The 20,068-nt window shown below is 39.5% G+C and overlaps 1 protein-coding gene across 1 annotated transcript; it reads right to left on the minus strand.

Moving 5' to 3' along the window:
• Positions 1 to 2,235: 2,235 nt before the first annotated feature.
• Positions 2,236 to 18,018, minus strand: LOC143035697 (uncharacterized). The gene is made up of 6 exons (XM_076202562.1): positions 18,007 to 18,018; positions 16,565 to 16,638; positions 7,503 to 7,608; positions 6,437 to 6,541; positions 5,510 to 5,748; positions 2,236 to 4,260 (listed from the first exon to the last, which is right to left on the minus strand). The coding sequence occupies exons 1-6, from the start codon at positions 18,016 to 18,018 to the stop codon at positions 3,774 to 3,776; spliced, it is 1,023 nt and encodes a 340-aa protein (XP_076058677.1). The 3' UTR covers positions 2,236 to 3,773.
• Positions 18,019 to 20,068: the final 2,050 nt, after the last annotated feature.

A 20,068-nucleotide genomic window follows, 5' to 3' on the forward strand; every position in this document is an offset into this window, starting at 1 on the left:
CCACTTAGGCCGACGATATGGGTGCCAGAGGCCCAAAAGTCAATTTTGGGATAAACGGCCCAAAATTTGGAGGGTTGCTACTGCCACGTCCTTGGGCTCAGGGTACTCATGTCTACCTTGCTGTGCACTGTGTCCGACTCTCTCCCTGTGGAGCAAGTTTGGATCAAATCGGTCACCTTCGGATTTGCGGCAAAATTCATGGGGTTACTCCTTTGAGATTTTTTGGATTTTGGGTTATTATGGTCACCTGCTCCGATTTACCCGCCATCTCACCCACAGGTTGAGTGCGGCCAGGGTTGCCGTGGAGTTCAATTTGACACCACTTAGGCCGACGGTATGGGTGCCAGAGGCCCAAAAGTCAATATTGGATTAAAAGGCCCAGATTTGGAGGGTTGCTGCCGCCACGTCCTTGGGCTCAGGCTGCTCATGTCTACCTTGCTGTGAAATGTGTCCGACTCTCTCCCTGTGGGGCAAGTTTGGATCAAATCGGTCACCTTCGGATTTGCGGCGAAATCCATGGGGTACTCCTTTGAGATTTTTTGGATTTTAGGTTATTATGGTCACCTGCTCCGATTTACCCGCCATCTCACCCACAGGTTGAGTGCGGCCAGGGTTGCCGTGGAGTTCAAATTGACACCACTTAGGCCGACGGTATGGGTGTCAGAGGCCCAAAAGTCAATACTGGGTTAAAAGGCCCAAATTTGGAGGGTTGCTACCACCACGACCTTGGGCTCAGGCTGCTCATGTCTACCTTGCTGTGCACTGTGTCCGACTCTCTCCCTGTGGGGCAAGTTTGGATCAAATCGGTCACATTCGGATTTTCGGCATAAGTCATGGGGTTACTCCTTTGAGATTTTTTTGGATTTTGGGTTATTATGGTCACCTGCTCCGATTTACCTGCCATCTTACCCACAGGTTGAGTGCGGCCAGGGTTGCCGTGGAGTTCAATTTGACACCACTTAGGCCGACGGTATGGGTGCCAGAGGCCCAAAAGTCAATACTGGGTTAAAAGGCCCAGTTTGGAGGGTTGCTTCCGCCACGTCCTTGGGCTCAGGCTGCTCATGTCTACCTTGCTGTGCACTGTGTCCGACTCTCTCCCTGTGGGGCAAGTTTGGATCAAATCGGTCACCTTCGGATTTTCGGTAAAATTCATGGGGTTCTTTGAGATTTTTTGGATTTTGGGTTATTATGGTCACCTGCTCCGATTTACCCGCCATCTCACCCACATGTTGAGTGCGGCCAGGGTTGCCGTGGAGTTTAATTTGACACCACTTAGGCCGACGGTATGGGTGCCAGAGGCCCAAAAGTCAATACTGGGTTAAAAGGCCCAGTTTGGAGGGTTGCTAACGCCACGTCCTTGGGCTCAGGCTGCTCATGTCTACCTTGCTGTGCACTGTGTCCGACTCTGTCCCTGTGGGGCAGGTTTGGATCAAATCGGTCACCTTCGGATTTGCGGCAAAATTCATGGAGCCTTCTTTGTGACCCAAGCCAGATACCTAGAAGCTGTGTGTCTCCTGCAAGAGACCTGGAGCAACAGATTGATTGATTGATGAATGTATTTGTTGTGGTCATGTCTACAGGAGTTCTGTTGTTAACAGTACTTATAAATTAGACTCTACTTTAGATTTTAAAATTGTTAGAAAACCCTAACAATATTTGGCATTTATTAAGTGACACTTCTCTCTTCAAATACACTTGATGTATTTATGTGTGTCGAAGATTATTTATTTTGTTGCTTCCACAAATACGTAAAATCACATCATCTTTAATTTCATCATCTTTTCATTCATGACCCTTTCACCGCATCCAAGGATGAGATCAATGGATGGGATGAAAGGGTCTTTGAGCAAGATAGGAATGGCTGTTGAGCAAGGGAGGATGGAGGCAGGTATATGGGTGAGTGGAGGATGGCTGTGTATGAATGATTTTTTTATGCAACCTAAAGGGATTTCCCCCTGTTTTCTCTATTTTCTGCATGAGGGGACAGGGAGGGAGGGGAGGGGTTGCCATGTAAAAAAGTGGCTCTGCTAGGGATGTGCTGCAAAATTTCAGAAACACACAAGTGCAGATATTTAACCTAACCTATATTTAGAATAAAATGGCATCATTATTATATATAATTGGTAATATTATATTGAAAAGAAATTCCATAGAAAAAAACAATCTTTCAAAAAAAAAAAAATAAATAAATAAATAAATAAATAAATAAATAAAAAAAGATACTAATGAAAAAAATTATTAGTGTGCTACTAGAAAAGAACCAGTATCTTATTACAGTTTAATCAGTTATCAATTTGATCTTATTACTTCACTACACATGTTTAGGCATGCATAAGCATATAAACATGTCACTACCGGTATACTTCTCATTTGGAAAATCAACCACAAGTTGCCAATCTGTGAAATCCTTGTATCAATAATGGGAGTGTCTTTCAATACCTCTGTATTGTGATTCTCGTCAGTACTCGTACTAGAAAGCTCAGTCAATTTAATATGGGGGCAAATTCAACTATTCACTGCCTCCTGCAGTGTAGTATGTGTAATTTTTCCCTCTCATAAATCAACCTTCCTGATACATATTTCAAGTCCAAACTTGTAACCAAACCATTTATCAAATTCTCCACTAGTTAAATCTTAGAGCAAGTATCTTTCCTTTCTTCTGCCTTCTCCTTAGAACCCACCATTCCAATCTTCCCCATTCATTAGTAATTGTACTTTAAATTATTGCATCAAACACTATATTACTCAAAACCAATGTAGCTAATACGCAATCTTGCTTGGTTACCCACCTTAGGGCCATCCTTTTGTTCATCTACTACTTGGACAAAATTTACATAAACTTTGTCTTGTTCTAAAAAAATAATCAAACATAAAAATATTATAAAGATATCTCTATAACTAAACCTCCAACTCCTTTCCTAACTTTGTTGGTTGAGGTGACCTCTTCAGTACGGACCAAAATTTCACGGGCAGCATTACCTGCCAGACGTACGATGTGTCGTAATAATACTCGCATCATAAAATATAGTCACCGCTTATATTGATCGTTCTCTCTTTCACCCGTGAATATTGATAAGCATAGAAAATGTGACGAAGACAGTTTAGAGCAGTGGTTCCCAAACTGGGGGAAATTTCCCCCTGGGGGGGAATTTGAAGCTACCAGGGGGAAATAATTACACTACCTACTAACTAAAAAAAATCTCTGATGGATTTTCTCATGTCTGAGAGAGAGAGAGAATGCCTGTTTATCAGTATATTTGTACATTTCAAAAATAAATTAGTAAATAGTCAAAGTGTATTTCAACTACTCTTTCCCTGCTACACATGAAGGGGGAAATCTGGATAGTTGACCTGGGTGCAGGGGGAAATGACAGAAAAAAGTATGGGAACCACTGGTTTAGAGAGTATGTCATTACGCAGGGGCAACTACAATAAATATAATCAAGACGCCGATATGGCAGTCTCGCGTATCCACTTGCTCCTCATGCCGCCTACGTATGCGGCACCGTATGAAAGGGGTTAAAGAATGTATGTAATAGATGACGTATCCTCTAATACAATGCTGTAATTGATGTATTATTGTTTGCCGCCCACGGGTCTAATAAATTGAATAAAACAAAAAATCTACATAATTCACATGGCGCCAGTCATGTCGCCACTTCCACGACAACAAAGAAACAAATGCACCCATCGTTGAATGTCAAGCAGTTGCAACAATACAAATTACTTCACAGTAATGTATATCCAAGTTGAATTGTTGCTCTCGAGTCGTGCTAGTTACGACCTGGAGGAGTCAGTGGCACACTCATTCCAACGACTTCGTGACTAAATTCAAAACCTTGTCTGAAAAGTAGGGTCCGCCAAAGAGTATTACATTTATAAATGGTCCCAATAGCCTCGTAGCCTTGCATCACCATCTGCTTGGCGCACATCATGGTCATGAAAGGTCCCATACCCAATCTTCGATATTCTTTCTCAACGTAAATCATTCCGAGGGTCCCGTAGCAAGTGACGCTGATCACTGCCACGGGTAAGACGACGCCAACGATCTCTCCTCCTTTTGATGACTGTACGATCTCACTCGTGTTCTTCAAGCGTGAAGGATCTTCGTGCAGGTAGAACCCTGCTGTGGGTGCAATCTTCGCGATGTCAAGGAAGACTTGAAGAGGTATGGAGTGTCTGAGAGGCCATATTTGGTGGGACTTCGTCATTCCTGCCACGTCCAGTGGACGAACGCTTCCGATTGTGAATGTCCAGTCACTGTCGAGAAGTAAGAAAACGGATATTGGCAAATTACGACCATGATATCGCTATCATGTAAATAATGCATCAAGTTCGATAAACATCGCCGTTGGTATAACGGTATCTTTAATACCACAAAAAATAACTGACGATATCTTGTCCTGACCAAACTTGATGGTGGTTCAAAGTGCTCAGCATTTTATTTGGAGACAGGTCTCCAATCATAAAATAATGTTACGTGACTCTGGTACGCGAAAATGTCACTAAAGCCCCTGAAATACGGACTGCATGACGCTTGTGCAGGTGATTCTTTGTATATGGAAAATATATATATAGTCGAAGTTGATAGAGCTTATCATTTTTTTAAACTTTTAAGATTCTATTCCAGAAACTAGAATCATTAAACTTTAAAAATATTTCAAAATTGTTTAGAATTCTTGTTCTCCATTACTGAAATTGATTATTTATTCCAGAAACTAGAGTCACTAAGCTATTAAAATATTTCAAATTTGTTGTTTAAAATTTTTGTTCTTCATCACTGAAATTGAATATTTATCATGTATACTTGTAACCATTACGATATATCACATGCCTGACACGTGATCCACATGTATGTAAGGTGTCCAACAGGTACTGGCCTTTTTCCAATGCCTCCAATCTTGCAGACATCCGCATTTCCAAATCTTTAATACCTGACTCAAACATACAACACACATCACATCACAGCCCAACGGAAAGTTATCAAAACAAGTACATAGTGTCGCCAGACAAATCAATAACCATTTCCCTATACATAACAAACTACATAATTATAACTCCAATCCATACATCATGTCAAGGTTATCCACTAATGATAACCGGACACTTAAATCTACGGCTAACACAAATAGTAATGTATAAATCCCAAACCTCTTATCTAAATGTTAACCTACACCAAATATGCAAATATAGGGATATTCACACACACACACACACACACACACACACACACACACACACACACACACACACACACACACACACACACACACACACACACACACACACACACACACACACACACACACACACACACACACACAGTAGAACTCCCCTCTGGAGAAACAGGATAGACTCTCCCTGAAGGAGACTACGTCCCCATGCTATAAATATATTCAGTACAATACACCAAGAAAGTCCGAAGAGGCTATATCTCTGCCTGTACCACCCTAAAGTGTAGCCATCAAAGGCTACATACAAAGGCTACAAAGGCTATTGGAACACTGACCTTTCCTTCCACTTTAAAAGCTCATCATTGTTTATTACGACTAAATCCTCTGTTATGTCTTCTTGTGCTTCTCTGCCGGATCGTGCCTCTAGGACTTCCTTGACTGCTTCTTTTAGATAATACGGAATGAAACACGATGAAACATGTTTGGAGAAGTTGATAACTGAAGTCCTGCTAAGTTTCTCCTTGAGGAAGTCGGTGCCTTCAGGTGTACAGAAAACACTGAACTCTTCGCGATCCTTAATTCAGATTAAAAAAAAAAAAAAGTCATTGGAATGTACCTTACCAGAACAAACATAAAAAATTGAATTGCAGATCTTTCTGTCAGATATTACATCATACAACTCATACAAGTATTTAATTTTCGCGTTAAAAGAGGATAACGAAAACATAAAAGTGGCAATAATCATGGTGTATATAATTAGATTGACCAATTTAAGAAACTGATATAAAATTCAAATATTGATGAAAGCCAGTGTTTAAAGACTTCCTATATCTCTGTCTACTTTCTCCTAATCTGTGCACTAGACTATGGAAACGGTAATTTCATAATTCATCTTAACTGGAATTTCTTTTTAATATACTAGCCTGTGGAGTGCACTTTTGCGTTTGATTTCCTGTTGTTTTTAACCCCCTTTAGTCTAGTTCTGTACGGATGAAGAAGATTGGTGAAGATTGGGCTATTTTCCCTCCAACCTCGGTGGTACCGCTGACTTTCAGAACTTTTTCCACTGTAAAATCACTGTAGCAAACTATTTTGTTTTCTCAACAAAAATGCATTGGATGTCATTTGAAATGCTCAAGGAAAAATTTCCCCCAGCATATCAGATTCCTTCTCGAAAGATGTGGGCTGCAAATATACTCCAACAATCGAAGGAAAAATAGCACAGTGTGATATCTGAGGTATGCCATTTATCAATTACAAACCTTTATCTTATATAGGACAAGTCGATGTTTGTCTTTGTTGTCTTCGGGAATATATATATCATGATAGTCGAGTCCCCGAAGTTTCAGCAAGACCATATTATGCATCTGTAAAGGAACGAACGATTAAAATCAGGAACCCAAAAATCATCTACGTCAGGGCTTTCCTGTTCCCTAACAAAGTGGTTCTCGACCTGAGGGCCATAGAAACCCCCAAGGGAGCCATGACAAGAATTTAGGGGGCCGCCATGGACTGTTGTTACAAATTATACATTTCTATATTTTGTGAGGAAACTGAAAAAGTCCATCACTCTGTCCTGGCAGAAGAAATGTAAGATAATTATGATTGTCATCTTTATAATAAAACAAAGGGTTTCTCTTTTTAATTCTTTTAATTTTTCTTACCTTTTTTGGCGGGTTGGGATTTGGGAGAAAAATGAAGGGGAGCCAGACGACTGTTGAGAATTCAAGAAGGGGGAAAATATATTGAAAGAACTAACGCCCTAACCTCTCTGACCCGAAAACAAATTTAACCCGTTTTCCTACCAAAGTGGTGCCACACAATCAATAAATCCCCGGGGGCAGTTAGTTAGGATTAAAGCCTAAATATTGTAACCAAATTCGTCTTTATTCCAACGATCTCTCAACTGTCGGCGCTGGTGAAACCCGTAGAAACCCCTTTATGTCGTACCTTTAAAATCTTTCGCTAGCCTTGGCCAGCGCTTACTAATGCCATTTGCTATATTTATTCAAATGGTTAGTATATTTTATGGGTCATCCAATAAAACACAAAATTAATCTGAAAGTCTGGTAAAACTCCACTTTCTAATGGTAGAAAACATTTGCCAAGACTGGCAAGGTCTTTCAATCCAATACTCGCCAACGCCACTTGTGAGGACGTTTGGGCCCAGGACATGAACGAACTTCGGGAATTTGTGGACTAATTTCCGAGATGGGTTCATGTCCTGAGCCCAAACGTCAGCACAAGTGGCGGTTGGCGAGTGTTGGATTAAGTCCGCTTGCCAAAGTTTCTCAGTGTGATCCCAAATGTCCTAGATCTAGATCTTACTCTGGTCGAGAGAGGGAAGTGGGCCTTGAGAGAGACGAGAACGTCCTTCAGATTTTCTCGGGCTTCAACCTTGCGAAGAGGCTCTTCCGAGGTTTTGTTGTTTATTCTGGAGGCCAGAAAAGGACAGTTTTCGTTAGGGCAGGGTAAAATGCGGTAGAATAAGGTTGGGCTGGAGAGCCCCCCCCCCCCACCCACACGACTCGGTGGCGCGGTTGGTAGAGTTTTAGACTGTCAGCATGGCGGTACCGGCGGTACCTGGTTCGAATCCTGCCCAAGGCTGAAATTATTTCAGTATCACTGCGTTTCAAGTCGTTACTCTAACTATCGTGGGCGGGGAGTTGGGTGTGTGTGTGCGTGTAAGGTCATAGCATTACCCATAGATCGGTCATACGAGCTCTGAGCTCTATTCCGGGAGGAAAATAGTTGCCGATCACGAGTCCAACACGTGATCCAAAGACCAAAATGAATCACACACACACACACACGCACACACACACACACACACACACACACACACACACACACACACACACACACACACACACACACACACACACACACACACACTTCAACGAACGGACGGCTTAGAAGACGTTCTGAAGAAAATTGAAGTTTCGTGGATCCCAACGCAAAGAGAAGTGCCTATTGTATTTACAGGGTGGGGGGGAATTGCTCGTGGGGTAGTGGGAAAGTAGGGAAAGAGGAGAAGGGGAGGGATTGCTGAGGGAAATGGAAGGAAATGAGGAAGGAGAGGACTTGGCCCAGGCAGACAGGCGAAAGGTAAACAAACGACCCCCCGACCAGCTGAGCGACGATGAAATGTCTAATAAAAATGTAAAGATTAGAAGTATAGATAAGAGCAATACAGTAGAAAGTGATGAGAATATTTTCCATGGATTTAAAGAGGGTGGGGGGGACACAACCCCCCCCCCCCCCCGACTGACAAGACTAGAAGAGAAGGTCGATAAGATGTTCGAGGACTTGGAGCGTAGGTTCGGTCATGTTAACAACATTATACGGAGGGTTGAAAAATTGGAAGAACTAGAGAAGGCGAACAAAAACTTAACTAAGGAAATTGAAGAATTAAAAAAACAGTTAAAAGAAGTAAAAGATGAGAATAAAGTCTTAAAGGAGAATAATAAGGAGAACAAGGAGGGTTGGAAAAAAATTCAAGAAAATAGCAAAGTTGCATTCACTGACATAATCAGACAGCAAATGAATGAACAAACTGAAAACTCAGTTATTAAAGTGATGAGACAGAAGGAGAATATAGTAAGAGACTTAGCAGACAGAAAGAAATGTATAATTATATTAGGAATGGAAGAGAAACATAACCCAGATAGAACCACAAGAATCAAAGAGGAAAATGAAAAAGTAAGAAATTTACTAGAATTAGTTCAGGAAGATGAACCAGAAATAATGAAGGAAATCGAAGAGAAATTCAGGCTCGGGAAATATAGTACAGATAAGACCAGACCAATTAAGATTAAATTCAGGTCACAAACGACGGCAGAGAATATCTTATCCAAAACAGGGAAACTAGCAACAAGTGAACAATATAAAAAGGTATGGATAAAAAGGGAAATGAATAAAGAGGAAAGAGAGGAAGAAAAACAGAAAAGACTTGAAGCTAAGGAAAAAAACGAGATAAGAACGGAGTCAGAAAAAGAGAGATTCTATTGGAGAGTAGTGAATATGAAACTAAAGAAAGTCGACATACAAGAGAAAAACAAAAGGGAAACAGAGAACACAATGGAAGTGGCAGAAAACTAAGAGTGTCTTACACAAATATAGATGGATTAATAACAGGATTGAATGAGCTGAATGATTATTTGAAAGAAAAAGAACCGGACATAATGGGAATTGTAGAAACAAAATTAAAAGGTCCACTACCACCCAACAGTGTAGGACATGATGCATATAATTATTGGATTAGAAACAGAGTGAAAAAAGAAGGGGGTGGAGTTATGTTCCTGACTAAGAAGGATATAAACGTGAAGTGTGTCACATATGGAAAGAATACAGTAGAGATGATAATGATGGAAGTAGAAGACAGAGATAAGAAGAGCAGAAAGATTGTGATAAATTATGTGCCCCCGAAAACAGCCTCATGGGAAGAGAGTAAACATACAAGTATGTTAGAGGACACAAAGATAACATTAAACAAGATAATGGAAGAGGGAGGAAAAATAGTTATGATGGGCGACTTTAATTGCAAAGAAATCTGCTGGGAAGAAATGACAGTAAAGGGTGGAGACGGCTCATGGGGAAACGCTCTACTTGAGATGGTTACTGACCATACAATGACACAATGGATACAGGAGAACACTAGGTATAGAAATGAAGAGCCATCGAGACTAGACCTAGTAATTACATCCGAACCTAGAATAGTGGACAAAATTGAATATAAAACACCAATAAGTAAAAGTGACCACATATTGATTGAACTGGAACTTAATGAAGAAAAATATATGAAAAGAAATGAACAATATAGAAAAGGAAGAATGATGTATGAAAAAACAAACTTTGATAAAATAAGAGAATTCTTTCAAAAGGAAAACTGGGAAGAAATATACAAAGAAGAAACAACAGTAGAAGAGAAATGGAATATTTTGACAAAAAATTACAAAAAAGGAGTGGAAAAGTATGTCCCAAGACAAAAACAAGAAAAAGAATATGTAAAATGCTGGTACAACAAAAGGTGTAGGGAGTTAAAAACAAAAGAGACAAAGCCTGGACCAGATGGAAAAAAGACAGAAGACCTGAAAAATGGAAAATATATACCGGTTATAGAAATGAATATGTACAAGCATGCAGAGAGGAAAAGAGAAAATATGAAAAAGATATCATAGAAAAGTGTAAAGATCAACCAAAACTATTCTACAGATTTGTAAACAATAAACTGAAAAACAAACAAGACTTGGAGAAATTAAGACAGGAGGGAGTTGAATACACTGAGGAAATGGAAATGGCGGAAATTATGAACAAACATTTTAAATCAGTTTACAAGGGAGAACATACAACCTGAAGAGATTGAATGGAAAGAGAAAGTCCCCCCTACGGAAGAAATAGAAGTAACAAAGAATGAAATATTAACGCACTTGAGTAATCTTGATGTCAGAAAATCGCATGGACCAGATGAAATAGCAAACTGGATACTGAAAGAATGCAGGAATGAACTGGCAGACAAAATACATAGCATACTAAACAGTTCCTTGAAAGAAGGAAAAGTTCCAGAAGTTTGGAAAAAAGCAAATATAATACCTATATATAAAGGAGGAAATAAAGAAGAACCTACCAACTATAGACCAGTCTCTCTAACAAGTACAATAGCAAAAATTTGTGAAAGAATTATCAAAAGTAGATGGGTAAAATATTTAGAAAAAAAAAAAACAAAGTGTTAAATCCAAGGCAATTTGGATTCAGACAAGGACGATCATGCGTCACCAATAAAAAGAAAGCTTTTGACAAAGTACCACATAAGAAGTTGCTTAAGAAATTAGAAACTGAAGGAGGAATACAGGGCAAACTACTAAATTGGATGGAGGACTTTTTACAAGAAAGAAAAATGAGAGTAGTGATAAGAGACCAACACTCAAAATGGGATGAAATAATAAGCGGTGTTCCGCAGGGAACAGTTCTGGCCCCAATAATGTTTGCTATATATATTAATTATATGGATGAAGGAATTTAAAGCTATATGAGCTTCTTTGCAGATGATGCAAAACTACTGAAAAGAGTGAAAACTGAAGAAGATTGTGAATCACTACAGAGAGATCTAAATAAAGTACAAGAATGGAGTAGGAAGTGGGAGATGGAGTTCAATACAAAAAAGTGTAGTATAATGGAATTTGGAAAAAGCAAAAACAGAATAACAGGATCATATAATTTGGGAGAAGAAGGAATAAAAAAAGTAGAAAATGAGAAGGACCTGGGAGTCATTGTTATGAATAATATGTCACCTGAGAAACATATAAATAAGATTTTTGGAGAAACTTATAATTTAATAAGAACAATCAAAGTTGCATTTACATACCTGGATGAAGAAATGGTGAAGAAAATCCTAATCACCCTGATAAGACCAAGATTGGAATATGCAGCAACGATATGGTCACCAAGTACAAAAAAATGTATAAAAAAACTTGAAAGAATACAAAGAGCAATTGCAAAATTGGCACCAACACTCTCAAAACTATCATATGAAGAGAGACTAGCAAAACTTGAACTACAGACACTAGAGCAAAGAAGAGAGAGAGGAGATTTGATAGCTATTTACAGAATCATGAAAGGCATGGAAATTACTGATAGAGAGAATCTGATAAAATGGGATGACAGAAATACAAGAGGACACGGAAAGAAAATAAAAAAAGACAGCTATAGAAGAGATTTGAAAAAGAACAGCTTTCCTCACAGAGTAATAGACAGTTGGAACAAGTTAGATGAGAAAGTGGTGTGTGCAAAAACAATACATGAATTTAAAAATAGTTTAGATAAAATGAGATATGAAGACGGGACCTCACGAGCATAGCTCCCCTTCCCGTAAAATACAACTAGGTACAACTAGGTAAATACACACACACACACACACACACACACACACTTCAACGAACGGACGGCTTAGAGAACGTTCTGAAGAAAATTGAAGTTTCGTGGATCCCAAAGCAAAGGAAGTGCCTATTGTATTTACAGGGTGGGGGGAAATTGCTCGTGGGGTAGTGGGAAAGTAGGGAAAGAAGAGAAGGGGAGGGATTGCTGAGGGAAACGGAAGGAAATGAGGAAGGAGAAGACTTGGCCCAGGCAGACAAACGAAATGTAAACACCAAAAAACGGCCCCCCGACCAGCTGAGCGACGACGAAATGTCTAATAAAAATGTAAAGATTAGAAGCATAGATAAGAGCAATACAGTAGAAAGTGATGAGAATATTTTCCAGGGATTTAAAGAGGGTGGGGGAGACACAACCCCCCCCCCCCCGACTGACAAGACTAGAAGAGAAGGTCGATAAGATGATCGAGGACTGGGAGCGTAGGTTCGGTCGTGTTAACAACATTGTACAGAGGGTTGAAAAATTGGAAGAACTAGAGAAGGCGAACAAAAACTTAACTAAGGAAATAGAATACCTAAAAAGACAGTTAAAAGAAGTAAAAAAGGAGAATGAAGAGTTAAAGATGAATGATAAAGAAAACAGAGAGGGATGGAAGACAATTCAAGAAAACAGTAAAGTTGCATTTACTGATATAATTAAACAGCAAATGAGAGAACAAACTGAAAACTCAGTTATTAAAGTGATGAGACAGAAGGAGAATATAGTAAGAGACTTAGCTGATAAAAAGAAATGTATAATTATATTAGGAATGGAAGAGAAAGATAACCCAGATAGAAGCTCAAGAACCAATGAGGAAAATGAAAAAGTAAGCAGTTTACTAAAATTAGTCCAGGAAGATGAACCAGAAATTATGAAGGAAATTGAGGAAAAATTCAGGCTCGGAAAGTATAGTACAGATAAGACCAGACCAATTAAGATTAAATTCAGGTCACAAACGACGGCAGAGAATATCTTATCCAAAACAGGGAAACTAGCAACAAGTGAACAATATAAAAAGGTATGGATAAAAAGGGAAATGAATAAAGAGGAAAGAGAGGAAGAAAAGCAGAAAAGACTTGAAGCTAAGAAAAAAAACGAGAGCAGAACAGAGTCAGAAAAAGAGAGATTCTATTGGATAGTGAATATGAAACTAAGGCGGTTCGACATACAAGAGAAAAACAAAAGGGAAACAGAGAACACAATGGAAGTGGCAGAAAACTAAGAGTGTCTTACACAAATATAGATGGATTAATAACAGGATTGAATGAGCTGAATGATTATTTGAAAGAAAAAGAACCGGACATAATGGGAATTGTAGAAACAAAATTAAAAGGCCCACTACCACCCAACAGTGTAGGACATGATGCATATAATTATTGGATTAAAAACAGAGAGAAAAAGCAAGGGGGTGGAGTTATGTTTCTGACTAAGAAGGATATAAACGTGAGGGGTGTCATATATGGAAAGAATACAGTAGAGATGATTATGATAGAAGTGGAAGACAGAGATAAGAAGAGCAGAAAATTTGTGATAAATTATGTGCCTCCGAAAACAGCCTCATGGGAGGAGAGTGAACATAAAAGTATATTAGAGGACACAAAGATATCATTAAATGAAATAATGGAAGATGGAGGAAGAATAGTTATGATGGGCGACTTTAATTGCAAAGAAATCTGCTGGGAAGAAATGACAGTAAAGGGTGGAGACGGCTCATGGGGAAACGCTCTACTTGAGATGATTACTGACCATACAATGACACAATGGATACAGGAGAACACTAGGTATAGAAATGAAGAAGAACCATCGAGACTAGACTTAATAATTACATTTGAACCTAGAATAGTGGACAAGATTGAATATAAAACACCAATAAGTAAAAGTGACCACATATTGATTGAACTGGAACTTAATGAAGAAAAATATATGAAAAGAAATGAACAATATAGAAAAGGAAGAATGATGTATGAAAAAACAAACTTTGATAAAATAAGAGAATTCTTTCAACAAGAAAACTGGGAAGAAATATACAAAGAAGAAACAACAGTGGAAGAGAAATGGAATATTTTGACAAAAATTTACAAAAAAGGAGTGGAAAAGTATGTCCCAAGACAAAAACAAGAAAAAGAATATGTAAAATGCTGGTACAACAAAAGTTGTAGGGAGTTAAAAGACAAAAGAGACAAAGCCTGGACCAGATGGAAAAAAGACAGAAGACCTGAAAAATGGAAAATATATACCGGTTATAGAAATGAATATGTACAAGCATGCAGAGAGGAAAAGAGAAAATATGAAAAAGATATCATAGAAAAGTGTAAAGATCAACCAAAACTATTCTACAGATTTGTAAACAATAAACTGAAAACAAACAAGACTTGGAGAAATTAAGACAAGGGGGAGTTGAATACACTGAGGAAATGGAAATGGCGGAAATTATGAACAAACATTTTAAATCAGTGTTTACAAGGGAGAACATACAACCTGAAGAGATTGAATGGAAAGAGAAAGTCTCCCCTATGGAAGAAATAGAAGTAACAAAGAATGAAATATTGACACACTTGAGTAATCTTGATGTCAGAAAATCGCATGGACCAGATGAAATAGCAAACTGGATTCTGAAAGAATGCAGGAATGAACTGGCAGACAAAATACATAGCATACTAAACAGTTCCTTGAAAGAAGGAAAAGTTCCAGAAGATTGGAAAAAAGCAAATATAGTACCTATATATAAAGGAGGAAATAAAGAAGAACCTACCAACTATAGACCAGTCTCTCTAACAAGTACAATAGCAAAAATTTGTGAAAGAATGATCAAAAGTAGATGGGTAAAATATTTAGAAAAAAACAAAGTGTTAAATCCAAGGCAATTTGGATTCAGACAAGGACGATCATGCGTCACCAATTTAATATGTTTCTATTCAAGGCTAATAGATATAATACAAGAAAGAGATGGATGGGCGGACTGTGCATTTCTAGACCTAAAGAAAGCTTTTGACAAAGTACCACATAAGAAGTTGCTTAAGAAATTAGAAACTGAAGGAGGAATACAGGGCAAACTGCTAAATTGGATGGAAGACTTTTTGCAAGAAAGAATAATGAGAGTAGTGATAAGAGACCAACACTCAAAATGGGATAAAGTAATAAGCGGTGTTCCGCAGGGAACAGTTCTGGCCCCAATAATGTTTGCTATATATATTAATTATATGGATGAAGGAATTTAAAGCTATATGAGCTTCTTTGCAGATGATGCAAAACTACTAAAAAGAGTGAAAACAGAAGAAGATTGTGAATCACTACAGAGAGATCTATATAAAGTACAGGAATGGAGTAGGAAGTGGGAGATGGAGTTCAATACAAAAAAGTGTAGTATAATGGAATTTGGAAAAAGCAAAAACAGAATAACAGGATCATATAATTTGGGAGAAGAAGGAATAAAAAAAGTAGAAAATGAGAAGGACCTGGGAGTCATTGTTATGAATAATATGTCACCTGAGAAACATATAAATAAGATTTTTGGAGAAACTTATAATTTAATAAGAACAATCAAAGTTGCATTTACATACCTGGATGAAGAAATGGTGAAGAAAATCCTAATCACCCTGATAAGACCAAGATTGGAATATGCAGCAACGATATGGTCACCAAGTACAAAAAAATGTATAAAAAAAACTTGAAAGAATACAAAGAGCAATTACAAAATTGGCACCAACACTCTCAAAACTATCATATGAAGAGAGACTAGCAAAACTTGAACTACAGACACTAGAGCAAAGAAGAGAGAGAGGAGATTTGATAGCTATTTACAGAATCATGAAAGGCATGGAAATTACTGATAGAGAGAATCTGATAAAATGGGATGACAGAAATACAAGAGGACACGGAAAGAAAATAAAAAAAGACAGCTATAGAAGAGATTTGAAAAAGAACAGCTTTCCTCACAGAGTAATAGACAGTTGGAACAAGTTAGATGAGAAAGTGGTGTGTGCAAAAACAATACATGAATTTAAAAATAGTTTAGATAAAATGAGATATGAAGACGGGACCCCACGAGCATAGCTCCCCTTCCCGTAAAATACAACTAGGTAAATACAACTAGGTAAATACACACACACACACACACACACTAACACACACACTTACCCCTCCTCTATTTTCTCTTTCCACCTTCCCCTTCCCATTTTACACCCACGTATTCCCACTTCCTCCACCTTTTCCTCCCACCTCCTCCTCGTTCTCCATCTTCTCCCACCTCCTCTCTTAACTCCACCTTCTCCTGCCCTTCTCCTCCTCAACATTCTCCTCCTCCCATCTCCTCTTCCTAGATCTTCTTCTTTCATCTCTTGCACCTTCTCCCACCTCCTCCATCTTATTCTCTTCCACCTCCTCCCACCTTCTCCTCCTCCTCTCCCTCCCCCTCCTTCTCCTCGTCCTCTTGGTGGCAACCAGAGCAAATAGGTTTGATTGAAACGGTTTCCACTCACTTCAAGGGTGGCGTCACCGCAGACAACTCTTGTGTGGTCCATAATGTTCTTCTTTGCTCGGGGACGGATGTAATCTGAAAATGGAAATCGAGTGATTATTCACACTTATTAAGTTAACACTCATTAACACTTTCCCTACGATATTACGTGGTTTAGATTTTGTTTTGCAGTGTCCACACCCTTAAAAAAAAAAAAAAAAAAAAAAAATAAGATATATATATATATATATATATATATATATATATATATATATATATATATATATATATATATATATATATATAGATAAACTAGTAAAAAATAAATAAATAGATAAATAAAAGAATCGTACGAAATAAGCATTTGGATAACTAAATGAAAATGAAAACCAGAGGGAAAAAAGTCGCTGCAAAGTGGTTTGGAATTCGAAGAACACGGCAGACATCACCGAGCTTGAACGTTGAGACTGGTATAGATATGTCTACAGTAGTCCTTGCGGATGCAAGGAAGTCTATTTAGAGAGTTGTAAGAACGAGTAGGCCAATCATTATAGCCGAATGAATCAATTGAACTTATGGTACAATAATTAGATTTATTTCCGAATTTAATTCAATTTAATGTGCAAAATAAAACAAATAAATAGATAAATAAACGAATTAGAGAAATGATAAACAAGTAAATAAAGATAAATACACATTGATAAATATATATAAACAAATATAGATATATATGAGTAGAATAATAAATAGATAAAACATTAAAAAATAAAATATGGCAACTCGGCACATTACAATATCGTGACAGCTGCAGGTTGTGTACTACATTAGTTGGAGGCGTGAAGATAAAAGCTTCTCTGGATTCTTTTCCTTAATCTATCAAACTTGTCGGCTCGGAAGTTGGGCCTAGTCCGTCGCTGGCCACCTAGGGAGCGACGAAGAAAATGTGTAAGAGTTGTCAATGTATCTTTACAATCTATATCTATTTTCATATTCCTTATGTCTATTTTATATACAGTATGGATCTGAGTGCGAACACCCAGTAATTTTACATATATATCTACATATATACATGAAAAACTTATTAAAATAGAAATATACATTATGGTTATGATGAAGTTTGTATTGATTATCTCAGGGGGTCGAAGCACGAGGCCAGAGGTCAGATTCACTGACCGAGGGTCAGACCACACAATAGGCATCTGTTGGAGACTACCATTATGTATCACATTGCACCATGAACACACAAGTATGCAAGTACAAGTATACAGTAGACTGAATAATTCATAACTCAAGGATAAGTATAAAGACATATAGGTATTGTCTTACAACACAGCTATAACCCTTTGACTACCAACGGGTGTGCCACGGAGGTGAATAAAATTACGGGATAAAGTACCAACAGGTCAGAAGTGGCGTTATCTCAACGTCGGTGACGATGACCTCCCCATTCGAGGACACACGTACACACTCTCGCATATTCAGTCACTTACGCACACGCAAACACTCATACACACACGCGGTCACAAACATGCGCGCGCGTGCACATACACACACACACACACGCACACACACACACAAGCACGCACGCACACAGATACACAAGCACGCACGCACACAGACACACAAGCACGCACGAACACACGCACATGGACGCACGGGCGCGCGCACGCACAGACACGCGCAAGCACAGACACATTCGCGATTGGAAAACAAATATGGCGTGTGACCGGTCCTACAGTTTTGAGCTCCGTGCTCTTTGTTAGAATTCCGGCAGTGTTATTGTGTTCCAACCCTTCGTTGTGTGCTGTGAGATATTATAAGACCACCTCTACCATTTTTTGTCATCACGGTGTGTGAACATTAACTAACTTAGTCTATAACTGTGAAAACATTATCCCTCCGACCTTCCTGGTCAGGGGCGGCCAAGTCTGCGCATGCGCAGTAAGAGGTTGTGACGACATGGATGAATCGCTCTCCCCACATACTGCCTCATAAATCCTGAACTCCTGTGAATAATCTTAACGTGTGGTAATCATGGACTACTCAGGGCCACAGGCTATTGCCATCGTTGAAGCCGATCTCGCTATGAGTGACGATGAAAATCCAATTAACATATGGCCCCCACTTACGACTTACAACCATCACGCTCAAGGAAATTATCCTGCATCTGGCAACTCTGCACCACAACCATTTACCCCCGCTAAACGCACTCTAAATGAAGTCTCCAATAATAGCAGCCCACCACCTTCTCCTGCTGCTAAATCATCGAAGAAGAATCCAATGACAGAGCCACAAGCTTATGATATCACACCATCTCCCACCCCTACCCCCCCAATCTCGTCCTATACTTCGCCGTCACAGGCTCCTGCCTTTGCTCCCAGAGAGAAATATGTCAAATTAACTTTCCCTGACAACTCAAGCTGTGACGTGAAACTTCGGTGGCTCTCCAACGTTGCCAAGTCTTTCCGTCTCGATCGTGAGCTGGCTGAGGTGAAGATGTCAGCTATTACATCTCGTTTCGTCTATGTTTCAAGACAACGACCAGACATCATTAAAAGTATCACGAGTGGGGAAATATTATCTTTACGCCTAGTCATCCAGGACTCCACGGAAAGACCACGTAAATTCCCTACGTACCTCCTCACTCGATACCCTGTCAGCATCGATGCCTCTCATGCCAAGGAATATCCAGGGATACATACAGCTCGCAGATTCGTCCAAAATGGGACGCCAATCAACCGACTAGTCATCACGTGGAGCCTACTTGAACCACCGCCGCCTACCTTAGAGTTCCCCTTCCTACCTTTCCTCCCTCCCTGTGAGCTTCGCAAAATGAAAGATGAAATTCCATGGTGCTATAAATGCTGGGGCTTCAAACATATCTCAAGATACTGTTCCGCTCCCGCAAAGTGTGCCTGGTGCGCGGAGAATCATGACACTCGTTCCTGCCCTCACCGCCCACCCACTCCACCCACCACGCCCGACGACTCCGCATCTACCTCAGAACTTTCCATATCCCCACCACCAGACACATCCCGATGGAAGTGCCCCCGATGCCATAAACCAGGGGTCAACGTTTGGCATGGCTGTACTAAGCGAACATCCACGGCCACTTCCCAAAGACTTGGACCACCACTATCATCACTACCACCACCACTTCCAGCCACCTCTCTCACGACGCCCAGCACCACGGACTCTGCTGAAGTACAAGCTCTTCGCCAAGCTGTTGCATCTCTCGAATCCCGCTGTTCAGCCCTCACGAAGCGATTCGATGCTATAGATGCCCGTATCGAAAGTTTAGTTAACCAACAGGCTACCACAGCAACCACACTTGCCAGTCTAGTTGAATCTCACAAAGTTGTTATCACCTCTGTCACAGCCCTTACAGAGCGACTTGATACAGTTGCCTCCCATCTAGAAAAGCTCTCGTCGCCTTTGAACTCCTCTACCCATGCTCCGCCTGGCAGCGCCCACATTCAAACACCAACCTCTTCCGGCTCTCGCAAAGCACATAGTAATAAGATTC

This window comes from Oratosquilla oratoria, chromosome 19 (genome assembly GCF_046742065.1).
Source record: "Oratosquilla oratoria isolate Oo_2021 chromosome 19, ASM4674206v1, whole genome shotgun sequence".
NCBI lineage: Eukaryota > Metazoa > Arthropoda > Malacostraca > Stomatopoda > Squillidae > Oratosquilla > Oratosquilla oratoria.